The following is a 25,488-nucleotide window of genomic DNA, read 5'->3' on the forward strand; positions in this document are numbered from 1 at the left end:
TTTGAGGATTGTAAAGAATTCCATCTTAATTAGATATTTTCTCCGCCATGAGAAATCTAGCTCAAGATCTGGGTAAAACTCTTTTCATTGACATAAAATTTGACAGAGCCCATTCTTTAAAAATATTTTAAATAAAAAGCGCAAATTTAGTTTTGACGAGAAAATCCTTATAGTAACCCATCATAGAAAACTCGATGACATTCAATTACTTCTGTTTCTTGTTTCTATTCCTCAGTTGCCTGTGAAATAAAATAATGAAATCTCATACAACTCATAAGACATTACAGCCGTCAAAAGAAAACCTATACTAGGTTCACAAGTACTGAAACTTGCGGTGAGAATATTTTCATTTGTTTTGAGCTCTGTTCTCAGAGATCTCACGAAGGGCTAACGCTCAAAACGTCAGCTTTAAAACTCTTTATGGTAGCTAATTTACGTTATCAACTCTGTTGATAATACCAAATCATCCTGTTATTGTCTTCCACCGACGCAGCACCACAGTTCTTTTAGAAACTTACCCCTTACTCCAGGCTTCACCGAATTATACCAAACTTCCCAGAACTACACTAATTGCACCAAGTTATACTAAAATACACCAAACTGCTAGAGCACCCTCCTAGAGCTCAACATATGGAGTGGTACGAATCTCTTGATTATCTTAGAGCTTCATTTGGTTGGCCTCTTGATGGTGACCTTTTGCAGCGCTATGAATTAGGGACTGATTGGAGATTTCAGTTGTAACGTTGTTCTCATCATTATTTGTTTCTCTAATTGACAATTACCAGCGAGGATTTGAGGTTTAAAGTTTGGGAACTTAAGACCAAGTCATGTTTCCTTACCCACCTGAACTAGTATCCATTCTCTTATTATTATAGCCCGTATGTTGACTTTTATCTTCATCTCCTTGTCTCTGAAAGAAAAAAACATGAAAGATAAAAGGAGGAAAATCAAGATCTTGTGCTATCTTCTTTCTGATATTTTTGAAATTTATGTATATTAGTACACCTAGACAAATAAATAGACGATAAGTGATTGTCAAACAAAAGGGCCTTACCTTGAAAACTGGCCCAAACCTCCATCATTTGAAAGTGGGATCCCCGAACTATCCTGATTTTGAAAACAAATAAATGTTTATGTACTAGTAAGCAGATTTTAAATTTTCCACATACGTTCTACATCTAGATTATCTGCCTTTTGCCTCAGTTTGAGCTGCGGAACACGTTAGTATTTAATTGTTGATGCACAGCGTAAAAATGAGGAAAATTAAATTCTTTAAACCCTTAACCGTAAAAGTAGATTCAAATCGAAAACGTTATCCACCACTGATTGATTTTCATAATTAACTCGTAGTAGGAAAGCATGGTTTACCTGCACATAACAAAGAATTTCAGGTATCCCACTCATTTCAGTACACAGTATGTCTGGTGCATTCGCTGGAAACTGTGGTAAAGAAATGCCATGAAGAACGGTTACAAGGAAATGTTGCTGTGACAGTTATCAATAAGTAATGTCACCTCCACCGTATAATATGTAATAAAGTGTTACAAAAATGACAGTTTGTTCGGTTTGAGAATATGGAAAGAAATTTTCATTTTTCCCAATAGATAAACGCTCTACCCACCAACTGATAAAGCATAATAAGTTTTTACTAATTGTGTTCCTTTGATATATATATATATATATATATATATATATATATATATATATATATACATATGAATCTTTACTACATTCATTATTCCTGGCGAGGAGGCTTATTTGGAAACCATGGGGCCTTTTACCAGGAGCTTTCCCTCCTCCCTCTCCCTCCCCACTTTACTTAGACTAAAATACAGTAATCAGGACAAACAAAGTAAAAGAAAATGAAAATTACACAAAAATATAGACAGAAGCACGCAGAAAGCAAGCAAGCAGACACATTAGAGAATGCTACAAAACAACATTGAAAAATGTCTACTTGAAGTGAATCATGTTAGGAGAAATACTAGTGTGTATTTAGTAACGAAAACGTACTTAAACTTAATCTACCTAACTCTATCCTAATTACCAAATAATGACACAAGAGTCAAAAATTAGATATTAAACTTTTAAGAAATTGAGTATTGCATAGATGCAAACAGATATGAGTATTTACATTTTAGTTTATCATATTCGTTGGCATATTGCTTGTCATTTAAAGTATTTTCCTTTTTCTCTTAAAGATTAGTTTTTTAAGGTATAATAATGTATGATTTATTTTCACATTGCATTGTGGACAGGCTCTATTTTATCCGTGCATAAATTGTGAGTAATAATAATAAATAATATTAAAAATTTATTTCAACACGATAAATATTTGAAGCCAGAGGCTTGTGGGGTCGTGTTACAACAAAATTAATATAACATAAATTATATTAATAAATAATCATATATATAAATTAAAATAAAAGAAATCAAGTGACTTAGTTAAAAGTTGACAGAAATGCTTCATGCTCTTAGAATCTATGTAACAATCTGTCATTCTGTTCCATAATACTGAACCTCTACAATGATTAGTGGTATAAGACACTTACCAGTGGATGTGGTGACGCCATTTCTCTGACAATCAAGGACCTGAAACAAAACCAAAATCAGTGTGCAAGAAGGCTTTCTTAGTCTAAAACTATTTGGCATAATTCCTAGTATATGAACTGACAGAGTAGAGGCTCGTTTTCTTACACAACTTTGCCATTTCACTTACGACCAAGAACCTAAAACAAAACCAAAATCAGTGTGCAAGGAGGTGTTTTTGGTCGAAACTATTTGGGTATAGCTCTAAGTATATGAACGTTATCTCTATTCATATATATCATTTTCTTTCACCTTTACCTTTACACAGGCCATGTACAAGTGGTTTTCTCTCAGAAGGTTAGAGCTTTATCTACGTTTTATCATATTTACTTCCAAAGTGCAACATAGCAAGGGACTCGATTTAATCTTTTGGAGTATTTAACCACGAGAAAACATATAATATTCGCTTTATAAACAATAAGTTTTACTGAAGCCGAATGTGAGCATTCTTTGAGGGAGGGCTCCCTGAAAATTGATGTGATAATTAGGATGGTTTTAACTCCTGAAGGTGTCAAAATTTAGAAAATTCTAATACAACTTGTGACTTGGTGGCAAATATTAATCTCACCTTGGAATCTCTGGTGCTTCTACTTCCATCTAAATCTAGTAAATCGAAGATTCATTGGAACGAAAGGATTTATGGGAATATGTGTAGCACTGGGTATTGGACTAAGTACACGAAATCGAACAACCAATGGCCTGGCTTCTCGAACAATCTTTTTGACGGCAACATGGCGGCGAGGAAATGAAGACCCCTCTTGCACTGAATTGAAGTGGTGCAAAACTTTAATCTTTGGTCAATGTCGTTCCATGGTGTTTGTTGTGAAACATCTTAGTTTCTGTCAGTATGGGAGAGTGCGTTCTTCTCCCACAATGTGACCTAAGTTCCTTTCTCCAGCCTTTCATAACTTGTGGACATATTTTCGGTCGTTGAACGTTGTACTTTCTCCACGTTTTCCAACCTCGAAAAGCAACTCGCGAAATTCCATTTCGATCAACACTCTCCACGTACTCTTTTAATATTTGGATCCCCAAGTCACATTCTTTACTCATACAAGTCACTGAAAATTGTGTATATGTGATCTCGATCTCAAAGACGAGTTCCGGTGGTCATTGTTGAAGATGCTGTTGAAACGTAACGTTAAAAATCTGGCCTGGTCTTTAAAGATATATTCTTTCGCTTTGTTGATATTGGAAGCAATAACCGCCAACTTCGATATTTCCTCTGTAAAACAGAAGTTAGGTGATGTTGTGGATACGAAGTGAAGGGTGTCCCAAATGATCGTGGGCAGCTTTCTTTTCCTCCACCTGTTTTCTGAAGTCTCTCTCTCTCTTTACATAAAATGAAAAAATTTAAAGGTCATGTTTAACAAAAAGTGCAAAAAAAAAATAACAAGCTTAGGGGCCCAATGCTGCATCCTGGCCGTAGGTTTTTATTGCGGTTTCCATTTTATATGCCTTAAGAAATTTACTGAGAGAAACAAGGTCTGAAATGGCGGCAATAATTATTTTATGTTTTGGTGACTCGCTCACTGCGGGCAGTGTGGACACGAGTTATACATATCATCCTTGTTAAACAAAACTACAAGAGTAATAATAATAATAATACAAAAATTTTTTATAGCGTCCTAATCTAGAGCTCTAAGGCGCTTAAGCAGTAACTTAGTAAATAATATATTGGAAAAATACTAAAGCGAAACTACAAATTAAAATAGCGCTTAAAAGGATATTAAGTTTTAAGGTTGCTCTTAAAAGATGTAAGATTTAAACCACATTTTATGTGCTCTGGAAGATTATTCCAAAGTTCAGGGGCGCAGACCGAAAAAGCACCATAAAATTTTAAACTAACATTTTAAATTTACATTTTATATCTTTGCACTACAGTAACGAAACTCCAGAGCACTGTCCCTTTGGACAGTGCTCTGGAGTTTCGTTACTGTAGAGTAATTTCCCTACGAAACGTCTCTTCAAAATCTAACTTTTGACGACACAATCAGCTTTATCACGAGACAGAGAAGTTAGGGGGAAGAGATTGCCAAGGCAGAGGCTTTCGTCGTCGAGCCCGCGGTCAAACGGAAAACGAGTGAATTTATAGTGCAGCATTGCCATATGACCCATCTCGTTCGATGGCAAATAACCGACATCAGCATTGCAAATGAATATTTCGTATGCATCGACTTTCACACAGCACTTGGTAACGCTACCATCCAATTCAATAAAATCTCTGTTTCTTTATTTAGCTCATTTCATTGCTGTTATCGCAATGACGTTGCTACTGTTGCTACGTTTAATTTCTTGAGGGCAGGGTGGAATTGGGAGGTTAGAGATACTTGCAGCGAGGTTTCCTTTTAGCGAATCAAAAATTTGGAGAGTCTGTTCATTTACACAAGCTAAATAAAGATTTAATCCTCCTGAATTTACCTCTGTAAAATGATTTTTAAAATTTAATTAAGCGCCAAATTATCATCCAATTAAAGACCAATTTGCACATCAGGTGCAGGTTCTTAAGAGCCTGTCCACGAAAGCACCGGGCAGTCGTGCTACATGCCATCTCACCGATTTCAATGAAACTTTGCCAGTTTAAAGGGCCTACCCCAAAACTCAAAAAGACAAACCGGTTTCTGTTTTGGTTTTTTCCGGGGGGAGATAGACTACCCCGACCGTGTTTTTAGACTTTTCGATTTATCCAAATATTTGACAACTTTGAGGTCAAATATCTCCCCTTGCCAGAAAGCTACAACACTAATCTTGATTTCCCTTTATAACCCATCATTTCATCTCTGAAAATCATCAAAAAAATCTTTGGGCGTTACCGTATTTTTGTCTTGGATGCCTTTTAAAATCTGCGACTGTGACAAGTTTCTCTCAACTACACCTATCATGCAATTCTTGCTTTAGGCGGTCACTTGAACAATTCAACCTACATTTTTTGGCTCTTAATACAAGATGATTGATCAAGAAAGGTGAAAAATGTGAAAAACTTTCGAGATTTTTTGTATGAATGGAAAATTTCACGTTTAGAGAGATGCATGTGGGCGAAAAATCGAAGAGAAAATCGTAGCGTTTCTTTCTTCAGTCGTTTATTACTTTAGAGATTTGCTAGAATCAGCAAATATGGCTTTTGTACGGCAAAAAACATTCATTAGTCTATAATTTGATTGTTTATCATCATCATTTCTCATTTTAGGAGCTTTTAAAGTCACATGCTGCGTGTTGGTTGACATCACTACAAGTTCCATTGTGCTACAACTTCGGCTTTTACAGACGAGAAATTCTGCGCTTGAGATTAAATATCAATAGTTCTATCAGACTAAAAACTGTGCTTTTATCCCGAAAATAAAATTAAAATAGAGTTGTCTTGGTTACTTACCGCCATTGAACATTTCCATGCAGAACTCCGCTAAGCTATGACATCTGTTGCGTGACCCGAAGACTCTCCTTAGGAATTATTCAAGTGCGTTTTTCATGCTTTCTGCTAGATAACAATTTCAGAATAATCTGCAGATCTCTATGATTATTTGCCTGATTCGATCATAAAATATCTGCATATTTTTTCAAGTATTCTATTACTACATATAAATCTACATCTCTCTGGATCGAGTGTTGCCGGCGTTTAGTTGCGTGACTTGTAAAATTTATTAAGAATGAGCCAGCAGTATTTTGACCGGTAGGCTTCCTGCAAATTTCCCTCGATGAAATCCCAAGACATAGTCAGTTGTTTTCGTGAGCAAAGACAATAAATGTGAAAGAAAAGTGAGATGCAAATGTCGTCATTTTTTTTTTTTTTTAGCTTAATAGCAGCTGTACCCTCTCCTGCAGTCTTCGTCTAAATTTTGCAAGGTCCCTCCTCATCTTCTGCCTTGTTCGGTCAGTTTCGACTTCTGAAGCTAGATCATCGGCATCGGCGATTTGCTGCTCTATCAACTGGTCAGTCTTAGACAACATTTCTGGCTGGTGTCGTCTCTTAAACTCGATATTTGGGAAGTCACATTAGAGGCGGTTGCCTTAAAAGTTTCCTCTACTGTCCAGCACACGTCTAGGAGATAATTCTTTGCTTTCTGAGAAAAGGTGGCTGTTTTTGGTGTTTTCCAAAGAGCCCACCCAAGGTCCACCTGGCTAATTAGGGATTGTTCGTCAGAATTTTACCTGAGGTCCGTCCTTGAACGTAGCCATCCCCTATAGAATGACAAGCCGGAAGACGTAATAAAACTGATACACCTACACTACATAGGATTAGCAATGTCTGTTGCGCTGTTGCGAGAAGGAGGAAAATATTACTGGAAGTGTAAACTCTTTAAGAGTTTCAGAGATGTTTCAGAGATGTCTATCTTCGGCTGTCACAAAAAATTGACCCCCACTTAAATTCACTGGGAAAAATGACAAACTCCTTGTTGAAAAAATTGGAATTCATTTGACCGATACGCCGGTTGTTTCAATTTTGCTTTTTTTCGCGCTGTTATAAAACAGTTCATAAATTGACCTATAAATAAAATATTTTGAAATACCGTTCGAAATTTGCCTTTTCTTTTCTGAGAGCAAATCAAGGGTAGACAAAGTTTTTAAAACATTTAACAAGAATTTCATGGGGTTCACCTCGATAACTTTCGTCGGCCAGAGTCAAGACGCGCCAAGCTAGGCGACATCGCCCTCGAGTAAAATAATTTTCCAAAGAATAAATGTGGCGAGCGCGAGGACACGCACATTTTTTTTCATTATTGTGATCAAAGCCTAATGATGTACCTAAATGGGCAGTTACGGTATCAAACCATTGATTATGACAGGGTAAGCTAAATTTTTCTGTCGAGGTCGACGTGACTTCACATTAAAAGTGTTTTTGACGGAACAAACTAATGAGCATCACCGCACTAACTGAGAAAGTAAAAACTTGTATTTATCTCCCACACTTTTCGTCGGACAAGAGTAGACTTCATCAAGGATTTTTTCAAGTAGGGTAAATAAGCTTGCTCATATACAAATAGTAAATAAGTTGTCTCTTTACTACTGAAGCCAGTGGATAGAATTCGCTAGGTGCGCCCACGGTGTGAAATATGCGTGATATTTTCCGGACGTTACATGTACGAGTACGTGATCCGTTTGAGGGTCACAGATTTAGTATAAATATTTGTTTCTCAATTTCTCAATTGATGTTGTCGCAAACACAGTTTCTGGGAGTCACGAAACAAAAAAAATTATCAGACCTAGTTTCATGTTCCAATGGAAATAGATAGCAAATAAAAACACATTCTCTTGAGAAATAAAGTTATAAATAACAGGGTTTCTCTGAAACAAATAGTGATAGAAAAGGGTTTCAGTTCTGGTCAATATTGACTTTTCATAGCCTACTTCTAAATCTGAGGGAACGCGCTTAGGGAATAAAAAAACATACATGTGTGATAATGCAAGGCAGAGAATAAAAATACAAATAAAGAAAAAGGAGCAAACATAGGAACCCGTGTTGCAGCGTGCAGATATCTTTTGAGCCAGATCTACACACCTAAGCCCAACACCACCCAAAGAAACTCGAAAGAGTGCTGTATATGAACTGGCACGCACGTGCACGCAGGAAAGGCCATGACAATCGGCGAAAATAATAGCAAATGTAGATGATATTTGCAGTCAAAAAACAGGAAATTAAGATAACAGAACGATTAAGAACTTTCTAGAAGTGTCTTCTTGAAAAAAAAAAGATTTCAGGGTCTACCCCAAAACTCAAAAAGACAAACCGGTTTCTGTTTTGGTTTTTTCCGGGGGGAGATAGACCACCACCCCGGTTTTTCTTGGTTTTCACCAAGGAAATCGCTTCAAAATAGGTAAAATAAATGAAGCTCTCACTGCGATGATATTTAACCAATTACTCTGAGGGTTTGCACGCATATTTTCCATCCTTAGTTTCTCAGAATTCAAAGAAAGAATTCATGAAAGGTCACGCAGTCACGCTACAAATACTACTTCTACGTGGAATTTCTTGATGGTGGAAAGTGGAAAAAACATTTTCCAGTCTTATTTTCTAGAAACATGGCTCAGTTAATGAATTTTATGGGGCTATTGATATTTCCTATCAAATAAGGGGGGCAGAGTTTCCCGTCGTCCGCGGTATGGAAAAGCCGAAGTTGTTACACACAGGAACTTGTACTTCAACAAGCACGCGACATGACTTTAAAATCTCCTCTCCTGTTACATTTTCCTTATTATTTGAGCGATAATGATAATAGACGATTAAATTATAGGCTAATGAATATTTTGTTCTATACAAGAGCCCTATTTCCTGATTTTAGCAAATGTTCAAAGTAATAAACGACAAGAGAAAGAAACGCTACGATTTTCCCATCGATTTTTCGCCCACATGCATCTCTCTAAACGTGAAATTTTCCATTCATACAAAAAATCTCGAAAGTTTTTCACATTTTTCACCTTTCTTGATCAATCATCTTGAGCCAAAAAATGTAGGTTTATTTGGTCAAGTGACCGCCTAAAGCAAGAATTGCGTGACAGGTGTAGTTGAGAGAAACTTGTCACAGCCGCAGATTTTAAAAGGCATCCAAGGCAAAAATGCGGTAACGCCCAAAGATTTTTTTGGTGATTTTCAGAAATGAAATGATGGGTTATAAAGGGAAATCAAGATTAGTGTTGTAGCTTTCTGGCAAGGGGAGATATTTGACCTCAAAGTTGTCAAATATTTGGATAAATCGAAAAGTCTAAAAACACGGTCGTTTCTTTGCCTCTGTTGATTGACAAGCCGTCAATCAAATTGACTGATACTTGCGGCGGACATTAACTAAGGATGGAAAATATGCGTGCAAACCCTCAGAGTAATTGGTTAAATATCATCGCAGTGAGAGCTTCATTTATTTTACCTATTTTGAAGCGATTTCCTTGGTGAAAACCAAGAAAAACCGGGGTGGTGGTCTATCTCCCCCCGGAAAAAACCAAAACAGAAACCGGTTTGTCTTTTTGAGTTTTGGGGTAGACCCTTTAAACTGGTAAAGTTTCATTGAAATCGGTGAGATGGCATGTAGCACGACTGCCCGGTGCTCTCGTGGACAGGCTCTTAACCCTTTAACTCTCTCGAGTGACCAAGACAGAATTTCTCCTTAGTATACCTATACAATATCATGCAAACAAGTGTTGAGAATAAAGAAAAATATCAAATATGGAATAATCAATTAATCCGATACCAAATTCTCCAAACTAACATAATGAGACTCATTTGGCAGACAGCATGGTAATTTCAAGCACGCTGATTTCAGCCGATCATATACTTTAGTATACTACGTCGACGTATTTCATTGGTTAATAGTCCATTTTACAGTTGCGTGTTTGGTTGCCAAGCCTTTGAACAGGAGTGAGGCCATGGGTGACCTTGTTATGATACAAACGTTGCTGCTTTTCAAATACAAATTACTTAGTTATCATGCTAACTAGATACTGGTCTCTATCAAAACGCAGTTACTTTCCGCCTAACTCCAAATTCGAAGCTTGGTAACTAAATATACAACTAAGCAGCTAAGCTTAGATTGCAAAGAGCACATATTAACTGAATTAATGACGGAAAGAGGTTTGCTCGGACGCCATATACTTTCATGAATATCAAGACGCTAGAAGATAATCGCAGTTGAACGTTTTGTATTTTGCATATTCTGTCATATTACGAGGATAAAACATGTAGTTAAACAAAGGCCTTTTATTGAACATTTGAGGATTGTAAAGAATTCCATCTTAGTGAGATGTTTTCGCCGCCATGATAATCTTCTTATTCTACCATAGCTCAAGATCTGGGTAAAACTCTTTTCATTGACATAAAATTTGACAGAGCCCATTCTTTTAAAATATTTCAAATAAACAGCTCAAATTTAGTTTTGACGATAAAATCCTTATAGTAACCCATCATAGAAAACTCGATGGCATTCAATTACTTCTGTTTCTTGTTTCTATTCCTCAGTTGCCTGTGAAATAAAATATTGAAATCTCATACTACTCATAAGACATTACAGCTTCAATAAGTCGTCAAAAGAAAACCTATACCAGGCTCGCAAATACTGACAACTTGCGGTGAGAATATTTTCATTTGTTTTGAGCTCTGTTCTCAGAGATTTGAATTATACCAAACTTCCCAGAACTACACTAATTGCACCAAGCTATACTAAATTACACCAAACTGTTGAAGCACCCTCCTAGAGCTCAACACATGGTGTGGTACGAATCTCTTGATTGTCACAGAGCTTTATCTGGTTGGCCTCCTGATGGTGACCTTTTGCAGTGCTATGAATTAGGGAATGATTGGAGATTTCAGTTGTAACATTGTTGTTCTTCTCATCATTATTTGTGTCTCTAATTGAAAATTACCAGCGAGGATTTGAGGTTTGAAGTTTGTCGACTTAAGACCAAGTCAATTTTCGTTACCCACCTGAACTCGTATCCATTCTCTTATTCTTATAGCCTGAGTGTTGACTTTTATCTTCATCTCCTTGTCTCTGAAAGAAAAGAAAATGAAAGATAAAAGGAGGAAGATTAAGATCTTGTGCTATCTTCATTCTGATCTTTTTGAAATTGATGTACATTATTGCACCTAGACAAATAAATAGACAATAAATCATTGTCTACCAAAAGAGACTTACCTTGATCTCTGGGTGAAACCTCCATCATTTGGATGTGGGATCCCCGAGTTATCCTGATTTTGAAAACAAATAGATGTTTATGCACTAGTAAGCAGATTTTTTTAAAATCTTCCACAGACGTTCTACATCTAGATTATATGCCTTCAGTTTCATTCAGTTTGAGCTGTGGTGCACGTGAATAATCAATTGTTGATGCACAGCGCAAAAATGAGCAAATTGAATTGTTGAAACCCTAGACAGTAAAAAGATAGATTTATTTCGAAAAAATTCTGCACTACTTATTGATTTTTATAATAAAATCGTAGTAGGAAAGCATGGTTTACCTGCACGTTGGAGAGAATTTCAGATATTCCACTCATTTCAGTAGACAGTATATCAGGTGCATTCGCTGGAAACTATGATAAAGAAACGCCATGAAAAATGGTTACCAGGAAATGTTGTTATGACAGTTATCAATAAATAATGTCACCTCCACCGGATAATATGTAATAAAGTGTTACAAAAATTACAGTTTTTTTGGTTTGGCAATATTATATATGATAAAAAACCGCCATGAAAATGGTTAGTTGTTATGACAGTTATCAATAAATAATGTTACCTCCACCAGATAAATAGGTAATAAAGTGTTACAAAAATGACAGTTTGTCGGTTTGACTATACTTAAACAAATTTTCATATTTTCTGATAGATGAACGTTCTACCCACCAACTGAAAAAGCGTAATAAGTTTTCACTAATTGTGTTCCTTCGATTGATATATACATATGAATCTTTACTACATTCATTATTCCTGGCAAGGAGGCTCATTTGGAAACCATGGGGCTTTTAACTGTGAGCTCCCCCCCCCTCCCTACTTTACTTAAACTAAAAATACAGTAATCAGGACAGACAAAGCAAAAGAAAATGAAAATTACACAAAAATAAAAACAAGCACACAGAAAGCAAGCGAGCAGACACATTCGAGACATGCTACAAAAAAAAAAAAAAAAATGTCTACTTGAAGAGAATCAGGTAAGGAGAAATACCAGATGTACATAGTAACGAAAACTTACTTAACCCTAATCTACCTAATTCTATCCCAAGTACCGAATCATGCAACAAGAGTCGAAAATTAGATTTCAAACATTTTTAAGAAATTGAGTATTGCACAGATTTGCTCATACCCAAACAGGTATGAGTATTTACATCACATCCGTTAGGCATACTGCTTGTCGTTTAAAGTATTTTCTTTTTTCTCTCAAAGATTAGTTTTTTTATGATATACTGATGTATGATTCATTTTCACATTTCATTGTGGGCCGGCTCTATTTTTTCCGTGCATAAAATGTCAGTAATAATAATAAATAATGATAAAAAATTTATTTAAACACGATAAATATTTAAAGCCAGAGGCTTGTGGGGTTGAGTTACAATAAAGTTAATATCACATAAATAGTGTTAATAAATGATCATATATATAAATTAAAATATAAGAAATCACGTAACTCAGATAAAAGTGGACAGAAATGCTTCATGCTCTTAGAATCTATGTAACAATCTATCATTCTGTTCCATAATATTGAACTTCTACAATGATTAGTGGTATAAAACACTTACGAATGGACGTGGTGCCGCCATTTCTCTTACAGCTAAGAACCTAGAACAAAACCAAAATCAGTGTGCCAAAAGGCTATTTGTCGAAACTATTTGGGCACAATTCTTAGTATATTAACTGACAGTGTAAAGGCTCTTCTTCTTTCACAACTTTTCCATTTCACTTATAACCAAGAACCTAAAGCAAAACCAAAATCAGTGTGCAAGAGGGCATTTTCTGTCGAAAATATTTGGGTATAGCTCTGAGTATATGAACTGACATTGCAAAAGCTCGTATTTTAATACGACATTATCTCTGAAGATTTACAGCCTGCTACAATCTATTCATGTGTTTAGCATTACACGAGCCCTGAACAAGTGGTTTCTTTCAGTAGGTTAGAGCTTCATCTACGTTTTATCATATTTACTTCCAAAGTGCAACATAGCGAGTGACACGGTTTAGTCTGTTAGAACATTTAACCACGAGAAAATTTATAACTGGCGTAGCCACGTCATTATTCGTTTTATATACACTAAGTTCACCGAAGCATGAAGTGATGAAGTGATGATTAGAATGGTTTTAAATCCTAAAGGTTTCAAAATTTAGAAACCTGAATTTAAGAAATTCTGATAAAACTTGTGACTTGGTGGTAAATATTAATCTCACCTCAGAATCTTTGGTGCTTCAGATGGTAGTAAAACTGATGATCCAGAACAAAAAGACTTCTGGGTATAGCTCTGAGTATATGCGTAGGACTGGTACGAGAATTCGAACAACTAATGGCTTCTGGAATAATTTTTTTGACGGCATAGCGTCGAAAAGACCAAGACCTCTCTGGCACTGAATTGAAGTGTTGCAAAAATGTAATATTTAGTCCATGTCGTTTTATAGTGTTTTGTTGTGAAACATCTCAGTTTCAGTCAGTATGGGAGAGTGCGTTCTTCTCCCACAATGTGGCCCAAGTTCCTTTCTCCAGCCTTTCATAACTTGTAGATCTATTTTCGGTCGTTTAACGATGTCATTTCTACACGTTTTCCAACCTCGAAAAGCAAGTTGCGAAATTCCATTGCGATCAACACTCTCCGTTATTACTTGGGTAACGAAGCACATGTTTTTCTTATACAAGTCACTGAACGTTGTGTATCTGTGATCTCGACGGGTTTCGGTGCTCATTGTTAAAGATGCCGTGTAAATGTAAAATATTAAATGCGTCGATAAATTTTAAACTAATAAAGTTCGATTTCCAACGTTAAAGATCTGGCCTGGCCTTGGAAGGTATATTCTTTCGTTTTGTTGATAATGGAAGCAATAACCGCAAACTTCGATACTTCCTCTGTAAAACAGAAGTTAGGTGATGTTTTGGATACGAAGTGAAAGGTGCCCCAACTAATCGTAGGCAGCTATCTTTTCCTCCACATGCATGAAGTCTCTCTTACGTTAGCATATTTAAGCTCTTTGAAAACTAAAATTTAAGTCGAAGCTTGAAAGGTGAATCGTGTCAGTCCTAAACCTGGTATTAAATAAATTGCCTTATTTTTGAAGCAACCACCTAAACGGGAACAAGCTTACATTTGAAAATTGAAAGGTAAAATACAGAATTTTAAAAGTTACGAAGACAGGTGAAAAACACAGTGACGTGATGAGAGTTTTCTAAGAAAAGATTATGATTGAACTCTCGTCTTATTGGTTGAACATGTCTCAATATTAACATTTTAAGGAGTAATTTCCTGTTAAGGCGAAGCTTGAAAAGTGAATCGTGTCAGTCCTAAACCTGGTTTTTGAAGCAACCCCTGGCACGGAAACACGCTTTAATTTGAAAATTGAAAGGTAAAATACAGAATTTTAAAAGTTACGAATACAGGTGCTCTTTTAGGACCTTTTCTGAAAACCACAGTGATATGATGAGAGTTTTCTAGGAAAAGATTATGATTGAACTCTCGTTTGATTGGTTGAAAATGTCTCAATATTAACATTCTGAGGAGTAATTTTTATTTTGTTCTGGTGAATTTACATGATATGAAGTGCAAACAAACATAAGCGGAAAGGAGAATTTACTGTCTGCGGAAAGTTTCCAGTTTTTCAAGTTTGAGAGTCATTTAATAATAAGTAGATGGGGTTAAGTTTGATTCGCAAAATACAGTGAAAATATTTAAAGGTAATACACAGTGAGTCTAAGCCTCAGCCATCTATCCAGACTAAAATGAAAACTGATGCCAGCGTAGCGTGTGATGTTCAGCTGGTTTCGAAAACATTTTTTATTTATGGAAATTAAACTTGTCTTCAATTTCACGAAAGCGAACAGTTTCTGATCGTTGTTTTATGATCTTCTTTAAGAGCTGAGAGTGGAAATAAGTCAGTGTAGGTATGCCGGCAGTCATCACTCTCTTTTTTCATCCCCAGATCCAAACGTAGAGGTTGAAAACTATGCCTGCATCTTAAAAACTGGTGACATTAAATTTTTTATCATGACCAACATGAAGGGACCTTTGCAAGTTCCGTCATCTGTCGTAGTGAGTAATTACTGTGCAGAAAATTTGTAAGGAGTATAAAATAATGTATCACTCATACTTGTAGACTTAAAAACAAGCCTATTTATTTCCAATTTATAAAACTTTATTTGCCAGGTGTGGTCAAACAATTACCCACGTGATTTCAAATTGGTATGAAATGGGTTTCCTTCACTTTGATCATTTCTAGGCAAGTGACTTTTTTTGAAAAACCTCAAACCCTTGATAATTCCTACTTCATTTTTAGTGCGCGCCATATGAAGATTCAAACAGGTTTAACCAGCTTTTTCCTTGGGAGGAGACGATTCAAATCTTTAGGGTTCTCTAGCTAGTATATGACTTTCAGTTTGCATTATATGGCAAAATACCACAAGACCAGAAAAAACAAATAAGGAAAGAAGATGAATTAAATTGTTTTCATCAGTCGTACCCTTGGCTCGCTTATATTGATTTATCTAGAATTTCGCTTTTTCTTTTGTTGTCGATGGTGGCATTCTATTTTCGCTCCTTTTCCGGTTCGGACGTGGAAAGTCTGATTTGAGTGAACAATTTCCAGCGTCGTTGCTTTGAAAACCAGAAGTAGAATGCGAGATATCAAGAACTTGTTCTAATTTTAAGAAAGCACGTAACAAAATCAACAAGCTTCTCCGAAGTTTTGTCGCCCGTAACAAGAGGAATATGGTTCTAGCCGACTTAGCAAACGAGATCATGTGTCGTCCCCGCGATCAGAATCTTTGGAGAGGCCCAGTACATTTCTCGGCGCAGGGATATGATAAAATGGCAAACGTTATTTACCATTCGATGAAAGATCACGTAGGACCTGTTACTAGGAAACGTTTAGAATTAAATGAAGTCATAGCAAGTGAATATAAGCAGTTTAAATTCTTTTGGTCATAGATGTTAAGTTATGAAGATAAATTCCCTTTAAAATACTTCAAGGTTCTTTTAAATTCTCACTGAAATTGGCTGAGACAGAAGTCATTTTTAAATTGCCTGGAACATAATTACTTGAAATGAAAAACATTAAATAAGATTAACTTTGCCTTAAAGTGCCTATGACACGAATGTTTTTTTGCGCAAATATTTAACTTATCATTCGGGCCTTAAAGTGCTCTTACTTTGCCTTAAAAGTGTCCCGAGAACTGGTAACGCATGGGTGATGACGTAGAACATTGTGATAACTCTCAGTTGACACTTACAAAGCTCTCACATCTCTTGCAATTTTGTATCAGTCAGCTTCGAAATACTCTATATATAATGTCCGGTAGCGATGTACACCGACATTCAGCAAGCTCTACCGAGAGTTTTGAGTTGTGCTGAAGAAGTAAAAAAGAAATGGAAGTTGGCTAGTATGGTTCAGCCCAAAGAAGGAGAGCCACGTGCATGAAACGAAGATTTGGTTGAAGGCCAACAAAGACGGCTTCTGCACTGCGGTGATCACGTCAAGATTAGAACAAAAATCTCCCGCTACTGAATGTTTAGTTTGTTGTGTTTGTGTTTTGTTTTCTATGAAGAAATCTATGATAAGAATGGGTAGCTGGTTCGTTTCTATCGCCATAACATTTTATTTCTTCGCACTAAGTGCGACGAAGGTTCCCCTTGGACAGTGCTCTGGAGTTTCGTTGCTGGAGAGTAATTCCCTACGAAATGTGTCGTCAAAATCTAACTTTTGACGACACAATCAGCTTTATCACGAGGTCGAGAAGTTATGGGGAAGTTGCGCTGCAAGTTGTCCCTTTCCTCAGAGATTGCAAAGATAGAGCTATCTTCTCGAGCCCGTGGTCAAACGGAATACGAGTGAGTTTATAGTCATCAGGTTCAAGTTAGCCTCAAATAGGGCTTTTAATAGAGGAAACCCTCTTTAGTTTAAGCACAGCATTGCCATTTGCCCCATTTCGCTCAATGGCAAATAACTGACATTAGCATTGTAAAATTTCTTGAGGGCAGGGTGGAATTGAGAGGTTAGAGAAACTTGCCGCGAGGTTTCCTTTTACCGAATCAAAGCTTTGGAGTGTCTTTTCATTTACACAAGCTAAATAAAGATTTAATCCCCCTGAATTTACCTCAGTAATATAATTTTAAAAAATTTAATTAAACTCCGAATTATTATCCAATCAGTTCGCACATCAGGTGCAGGTTCTTAACCCTTTAACTCCCTTTGAGTGACCAAGACAGAATTTCTCCTTACTAGATCTATACAATATCATGCAGACAAGTGTTGAGAATGAAGAAAAATATCAATTATGGAATAACTAATTGATCCAATACCAAATTCTCCAAATTGACATAATGAGAATCATTTGGCAGACAGCTAGGAGAATTACTAATGCGATCTTGGAGTTAAAGGGTAAAAGCTCTCAATTAGTCGCACTTCAGTCATTTGCTTTCAGTGTCCAAAACTCATTCAGTCATTGTTATTTCGCTTTGTACTCTACTAAAGCATGCTAATTTCAAGCACGCTGATTTCAACCAATCATGTACTATGGTACACTGCGTTAACGTATTTCATTGGTTGATTGTCCATTTTACAGTTGCGTGTTTGGTTGCCAAGCTTTTGAGGAGGAGTGAGGCCAAGGGTGACCTTATGATGATACAAACGTTGCTACTTTTCAAATATAAATTACTTAGCTAACTAAATACTGGTCTCTATCACAACGCAGTCACTTTCCGCCTCACTCCAAATCAGAAGTTTGGCAACTAAGTACACAACTGTGAAATGGCCTATTGCTGAGTTTTGTTTGCAAAGAACAGATATTAAATGAATTAATGGCGGCAGGGGGTTAGCTCGGGCACCATAAACTTTTATGAACATTAAGAGGCGATTACTTGAGTTTCATTTCTTTTAGCACCCCAAAGCTAGAAGATAATCGCAGTTGAACGTTTTGTAGTTTGCATCTTCTGTCATATTACCAGGACAAAACATGTGGGTAAACAATAACTTTCAATTAAACATTTGGGGATTGAAAATAATTCCATCTTAATGAGATGTTTTCGCGCCATGAAAAGTCTTCTTATTCTAACATAGCTCAAGATCTGGGTAAAACTCTTTTCATTGACATAAAATTTGATAGAGCCTATTTTTTAAAAATACTGTAAATAAATAGCTCAAATTTAGTTTTGACTAGAAAATCCTATTAGTAACACATCATAGTAACCCATTATGGAAAACTCAGTTACTTCTATATCTTGTTTTTTTTTCTTCGGTTTCCTGTGAAATAAAATAAAGAAATATTACACTAAGGCATTACAGCCTTGATTAGTCGTCAAAAGAAAACCCATACTAGGCTAGCAAGCACTGAACACTTGCGGTGATAATATTTTCATTTGTTTTTAGCTCTGTTCTCAGAGATCTGACGAAGGGCTAACGTCAGCTTTAAAGCTCTTCACAGTGACCAATTTACATTATCAACTCGGTTGATAATACTAAGTTACTCTGTTATACTCTCCCACCAACGGAGCACCTCAGTTTCTTTAGAAACCTACACCCTTTACTCCAGGCTTCACCGAATGACACCAAACTTCCCTGAACTACACTAATTGCACCAAGATATATTAAATTATATCAAACTGTTTGAGCACCCTCTTAGAGCTCAACATATGGTGTGGTACGAATCATTTGATTGTCACAGAGCTTTACTTGGTTGGCCTCTTGAAGGTGATCTTGTGCAATGTTATGAATTAGGGACTGATTGGAGGTTTCGTGTTCTCATCATTATTTGTTTTTCCACTTAACAATTACCAGCGAGGGTTTGAGGTTTAAAGTTTGGGAACTTAAGAGCAAGTCATGTTTCCTTACCCACCTAAACTAGTCTAAATATCCATTGCCTTATCTTTCTGGCCTCTGAGATGACTTCTATCCTCATGTCCCTGTTTCTGAAAAAAAGAACATAAAAGATAAAAGGGGGAAAAATTAAAATCTTGATCTATTTTAACATTTCTTTTTCTTTGATATCATGCTTTTCATTATGATATTTTTTAAATTGATGTACATTATTACACCTTGAAAAATAAATAGACAATAAATCATTGTCCATCAAAAAGACTTACCTTGATCTCTGGCTGAAACCTCCATCATTTGGATGGGGGATCCCCGTAGTATCCTAATTTTGAAAACAAATAGATTTTTATGCACTAGTGAACAGATTTCTTCAATCTTCCACATACGTTCTACATCTAGATTATCTGCCTTTTGACTCAGTTTGAGCTGTGGTGCACGTTAGTATTTAATTATTGGTGCACAGCATAAAAATGAGCGAATTTGAATTCTTGAAACCTTAACAGTAAAAATAGGTTCGAGTCGAAAAAATTATGCACCACTGATTGATTTTCATATTAATTAACTCGTAGTAGGAAATCATGGTTTACCTATACGTTACCGAGAATTTCAGGTATCCCACTCATTTCAGCAGACAGTATATCAGGTGCATTCGCTGGAAACTGTGGTAAAGAAGAATGGTTACGAGGAAATGTTGCTGTGATAGTTATCAATGAGTAATGTCACCTCCACCGGATAAATATGTAATAAAGCGTTACAAAAATGACAGCTTGTTCGGTATAAGAATATTGAAACAAATTTTTCATTTTTTCCAATAGATGAACGCTCTTCCCACCAACTGATAAAGCATATTAAGTTTTCACTAATTGTGTTATATACATATACATATATATATATATATATATATATATATATATATATGAATCTTTACTACATTCATTATTCCTGGCGAGGAGGCTTACTTTGAAACTATGGTCTTTTTATTGAGAGCTTCCCCCCCCCCTACTTCCCCCCCCCCTGCTTCCCTCCCCCCCCTTCCCACTTTACTTAAAAGAAAATAATCAGGACAAACAAAGCAACAGAAAATAAAAATTACACAAAAATAAAAACAAACACACACAAAAACCAAGCGAGCAGAGACATATACAAAAAAACAGTAAAAACTATCAACTTGAAGAGAATCAGGCTAGGAGAAATATCAGTGTGTATATAGTAACGAAAAAACGTACTTAATCTTAATCTTCCCAATTCTATCCTAATTACCAAATCATGACACAAAATTCTATCATTCTGTTCCATAATATTGAACTTGTAAGATGAGTGGTGGTACAAGACATTTACCAGTGGACGTGGTGCTGCCATTTCTCTTACAACTAAGAACTTTAAGCAAAACCAAATTCGGTATGCAAGAAGGCTTTCTTTGTCGAAGCTATTTGGGCATAATTTTTGGTATATGAATTGACAGTGTCAAGGCTCGTTTCTAACACAGCTTTGCCATTTACCACTAAGAACCTAAAACAAAGCCAAAATCTGTGTGCAAGGGGACATTTTTTGTCGGAAACATTTGAGTATAGCTCTAAGAATGTGAACTGAAGTTGCAAAGGCACCGAAGCCGACTGTGAGCATTCTTCGACGAACAGTCCCCCAAAACTGGTGTGATGATTAGAATGGTTTTAAATCCTAAACTTTGCAAATTTCAGAAACCTGAATTTAAGAAATTCTAATAGAACTTGTGATTTGGGGGCAAATATTATCCTTACCTTGGAATATTCGGTTATTATGAACTCAAGAACACCCCTATAAACTAAATCGAAAAGACGTGAAGGACTGAGTGCAAGCATTGGAACAACCAATGGCTTCTCGAATAATCTTTTGGACGATAACATTGCGGCGAGGAAAAGAAGGCCCCTCTTGTACTAAATTGAAGTGTTGCAAAAATCTAATCTTTAGTCAATATCGTGTTGTGGTGTTTGTTGTGACAGACCTTAGTTTCTGTCAGTATGGGAGAGCGCGTTCTCTGTGACCCAAGTTCCTTTCTCCAGCCTTATAAACAGTAAGTTTCACCAAAGCCGAATATGAGCATTCTTTAAGGAAAGGTCCCTAAAATTGCTATAATGATTAGGATGGTTTTAACTCCTGAAGGTGTCAAAATTTAGAAACCTGAATGTAAGAAATTCTGATAAAACTTGTGATCTGGCGACAAATATTAATCTCTCACCTTGGAATCTTGGGTGCCTTGAAGATCTAGAACTGGAACGAATAGACTTGTCGCATTACGTGTAAGACTGGGCACTAACATTCAATCAAGCTTGACGGCAATATGGCGGCAAGAAAATGAAAACCCCTCTTGCACTGAATTGAAGCGTTCCAAAAATTTAATCTTTAGTCAATGTCGTGTAACAGTGTTTTTTGTGAAACATCTTAGTTTCTGTCAGTATGGGAGAGTGCGTTCTTCTCCCACAATGTGGCCCAAGTTCCTTTCTCCAGCCTTTCATAAATTGTGGATATATTTTCGGTCGTTGAACTTTGTCCTTTCTCCACGTTTTCCAACCTCGGAAAGCAAGTCGCAAAATTCCATTTCGACCAACACTCCACGTACTCCTTTAATATTTGGTCAACCAAGTTACATGTTTTTCTCATACATATACATTGTGTATATGTAACCTCTATCTCAAAGACGGGTTTGAGTGGTCATTGTTAAAGATCCTGTAAAAACGTTAAAAATTAGATGCATCGATAAATCTTAAACTTATAGAGTTTGACTTCCAACGTTAAAGTTCTTGCCTGGCCTTTAAAGGTATATTCTTTCCTTTTGTTCATATTGGAAGCAATGACCACCCTTCGATACCTCCTCTGGAAAACAGAAGTTATGTGATGTTGTGGATACGAAGTGAAGGGTTTCCCAAATAGTCGTAGGCAGCTTTCGTTTCCTCCAATTGTTTTCTTAAGCCTCTCTCTCGTTGGCATATTTAAGCTCTTTGAAAACTAAGGTTTAAGGCGTTGATTTAAATCGTGTAAGTACTTCTTGCCTGATCTGAGATAAATTGCATCATTTTTGAAGCAACCCCCTACAAGGAACCATGCTGACGTTTGAAAATTGAGTCCATCAGCTTTTCACATCGAATGGAACGTGTGCTTCAGAAAACGCCAGGTCAGAAAGAAAGAAGAACGCCAATTAAGAAACCTGTCAATTTACATCGCCTGCGTGGGAGGGGGGAAGGGGTTTGGTCTGGCCTCGAAAAAATTTACCTGACCCCAGAAGGCTTTATTTATAAATTTCTTGGATCCCCGCCCCGTCCTCTTCCCCATTGGCAGTCAATCGGCAGTCGATTTTCTATAGTCCCTCTTTATACTCTTTTGGCGATGACTGACCCCCGCCCCTCCCTCCCTTCCCCCTGAAAACCATATGTACCCCCAAAATCCTCTTCCCAACCCCACCCCTCCCCCACGGCGACTTAAAGACCTTTTTTTATGCGAAAGGAACTCTTAACCCTGTTAAAAACAACAAGAAATGTTCATTCATTGCCTGTGTCTAAAATGTTTTTGTTTAATCTCAGTACAGATTATGGATCTGTACTTAATCCAGTACAGATCCAGTCACTCTTTGGGTTTTTAATTCTCTTCCAGATCTTTTGAGGTGGTTGAGGCTCAGAAAGTTCTTTTTTTCATCGAGAACAAACCACAAAAACAAATTAGAAAAGAAGATGAATGAAATTATTTTCATCAGTCGAGCCCTTGACTCGCTTGTTTCGATTTATCTAGAACTTCGCTTTGTCTTTTGTTGTCGTTGTTGGCGTTATATTTTCGCCCCTTTACCGGTTCTGACAGGGAAAGTCTGATTTTGAATGAACAGTTTCCAGCTTCGTTGCTTTGAAAACGTCGTCAAATTTAAGCCAGATGGGCTGAGTGGTGAAAGAAAATTTTGCGTCGAATGCATTCATTAGCGCGGCAGGTTGATTATCCATGTACCTGCTTTGTATCCATGGTAACCAGGGTTACGTCGAGGACCTTATTTGCCACTTTAAGCGAGGTTGTAAACATCACCTTGTTTTCCTTTTCTCGTCATGTTTAACAAAAAGCGCCAAAAAATAACAAGCTTTAGGGCCCATTGTTGCATCTTGGCCGTAGGTTTTATTGCGGTTTCCATTTTATATGCCTTAAGAAATTTACTGAGAGAAACAAGGCCTAAAATAGCGACGATAAGTATTCTATGTTTTGGTGACTCGCTCACTGCGGGCAGTATGGACACGAGTTATACACATCATCCTTATTCTACAAAACTACAAGAGTACTTAAACGTTCGCGACCGTAGAATGCTGGATGAGACCGTACAACCAGTCTACAAAGTTTTCCCCGCAGGATTACCAGGCGAGAGAGCGAAAGATCAGATGTTACCGCGTTTGAAACATCTTCTTCAAGATTCAAAAATAACTTACAACTGGGTGATCATCCTTGGAGGAACAAACGACTTAAAAAGATATAAAGACAATTCTTCCTTCGACTTTGACGATGCACTGTCTATTTTTAACGCACTAGCGAAACTTCATAACATATCTCATACATTTGGAGCGAGGTCAGTAGCTGTCTCTATTCCGGAAGTAGAATGCGAGATATCAGAAACTTGTCCTAATTTTAAGAAAGCACGTAACAAAATCAACGAGCTTCTCCGAAGTTTTGTCGCCCGTAACAATAAGAATATGGTTCTGGCCGACTTGGCAAACGAGATCATGTATCGTCCCCGTGATCAGAGTCTTTGGAGTGGCCCAGTACATTTCTCGGCGCAAGGATATGATAAAATGGCAAACGTTATTTACCATTCGATGAAAGATCACGTGGGACCTGTTACTAGGAAACGTTTAAAAATTAAATGAAGTCATAGTAAGAGATTTAGCCAAGCCTAAAAGCGGAGCTCTTATTAGTTTATTTTCCAGCCCTACGTTACACTGAATAAAAACTGTAATAAAACTATCTACTGGCAAGTCTTTGTATTATATTTCAACCTAACCGTTTCCTCAACATATAAACACTATTACAAAGTAATTAGTCAGGTAAATGGAGAACTTGTGGCATATACACCATGTTTGAAATGCCATGACCATAGTAAGCTAACAGGATTGAGGAGGATGTATTTGGGAATAGGCCCTCTTGTCTGTATCAATAATTTGCTCATCACTCCTGTTGGCAACTAGTTTTGATGAGGTTGGGCTATCAAGCCAAAGGAACTGAGTGTTTTAGTAGGTAGTGACTTTTTTTCAAATCTGGAAACTATCACCATGAAAGCCATACTTGTTCCCGGTAACTCATTCTTATTCTGATAAACTAGTTTTGAGAAGGATACAATATTTTTATAACAAAAACTTGATGCATAGGTTGGGCAAAAAGTTGACTATACTTTTATAGCCAATACCAGTCCCTTCAAATGGTAAAATGTTAGGAGGTTCAGAGCAAAAATCTGTCATACATTTGCAAGATTTGATACAATTATTTTAATTACAAGAATATTAACTGATACTAGGAGATCTAATAATATTTTAAAAAATAATAAAATTTGGTTGAAAAATTAGAATTCAGCACAGGCTGGATAAACAAGGTTCTTAGAAAAAGAAATGTGTACTAATGAAAAAGCTAAGCAAACTTTTTGAGGAGGAGGAGTACACTCACACTCAATTGTTTTTCATTCGGTGGTAACTACTACAAACAAACTAATGGCGTGGCCATGGGTACTAAAATGGGACCCAGCTACGCCAATCTTTTTGTAGGTTTTATCGAACACCAATTTTTTAGCCAATACCACGGCCCAAAACCTCAACTCTACGGCCGCTACATTGACGATTGCATCGGCGCTACCTCCTCTACCAAGGAGGAGCTCACTCAATTTATAACCGCCGTCAATTCCTTTCATCCGGCTCTTAAATATACCTGGCAAATTTCCGACACTTCTTTAGCTTTTCTAGACATCAAAATTTCAATTGAAGGCAACGGCTTATGTACTAGTGTTTACTACAAACCTACAGATTCACATAGTTACTTGTTGTATTCATCCTCACATCCATCACACGTCAAGAACTCCATACCTTTTTCACAGTTTCTCAGACTTCGCCGTTTATGTAGTGACAACTCTGATTTTTCCGAAAAATCAGAGGCAATGTGCCAGTTTTTCGATAAACGCGGCTATCCTGTTTCTGTCGTTCAAGCGGGCTACCACCGTGCCCAACTAATCGATCGACAGGCAGCACTACAAACGGCCGAGAAGGAGAACACTGACCGCATTCCATTTACTCTTACATTTCACCCTCACAACCACGCAGTTAAATCTATCATTCTTAAAAATTTTAAATTACTCCAAAACGATTCAGAGACTGGCACTATCTTTTCGCAACCCCCACTTATTTCATTCAAACGCGACAAAAACATAGGCAACTTTTTAGTC

General features: G+C 36.8%; 1 protein-coding gene and 1 long non-coding RNA gene across 3 annotated transcripts; one reads left to right on the forward strand and one right to left on the reverse strand.

Annotated features, from left to right (window-relative positions):
* Window positions 1-10,288: 10,288 nt before the first annotated feature.
* On the reverse strand, window positions 10,289-14,271 carry LOC149047463 (uncharacterized). 2 transcript variants are annotated; one of them, XR_016185521.1, is made up of 6 exons: window positions 13,443-14,271; window positions 12,800-12,839; window positions 11,528-11,599; window positions 11,205-11,257; window positions 10,994-11,060; window positions 10,289-10,532 (listed from the first exon to the last, which is right to left on the reverse strand). It is a non-coding gene; the product is annotated as an uncharacterized LOC149047463 (long non-coding RNA). The 2 variants fall into 2 exon arrangements; XR_016185520.1 differs by having other exon boundaries at window positions 10,289-11,060.
* An 8,804-nt stretch (window positions 14,272-23,075) lies between these two features.
* On the forward strand, window positions 23,076-24,026 carry LOC149047464 (uncharacterized). The gene has a single exon (XM_089203258.1). It carries the CDS (start codon window positions 23,123-23,125, stop codon window positions 23,927-23,929), a length of 807 nt encoding a protein of 268 aa, XP_089059384.1. The 5' UTR covers window positions 23,076-23,122; the 3' UTR covers window positions 23,930-24,026.
* The last annotated feature ends 1,462 nt before the right edge of the window (window positions 24,027-25,488 follow it).

Source organism: Pocillopora damicornis, chromosome 4 (genome assembly GCF_964200805.1).
Source record: "Pocillopora damicornis chromosome 4, jaPocDami1.2, whole genome shotgun sequence".
Classification (NCBI taxonomy): domain Eukaryota; kingdom Metazoa; phylum Cnidaria; class Anthozoa; order Scleractinia; family Pocilloporidae; genus Pocillopora; species Pocillopora damicornis.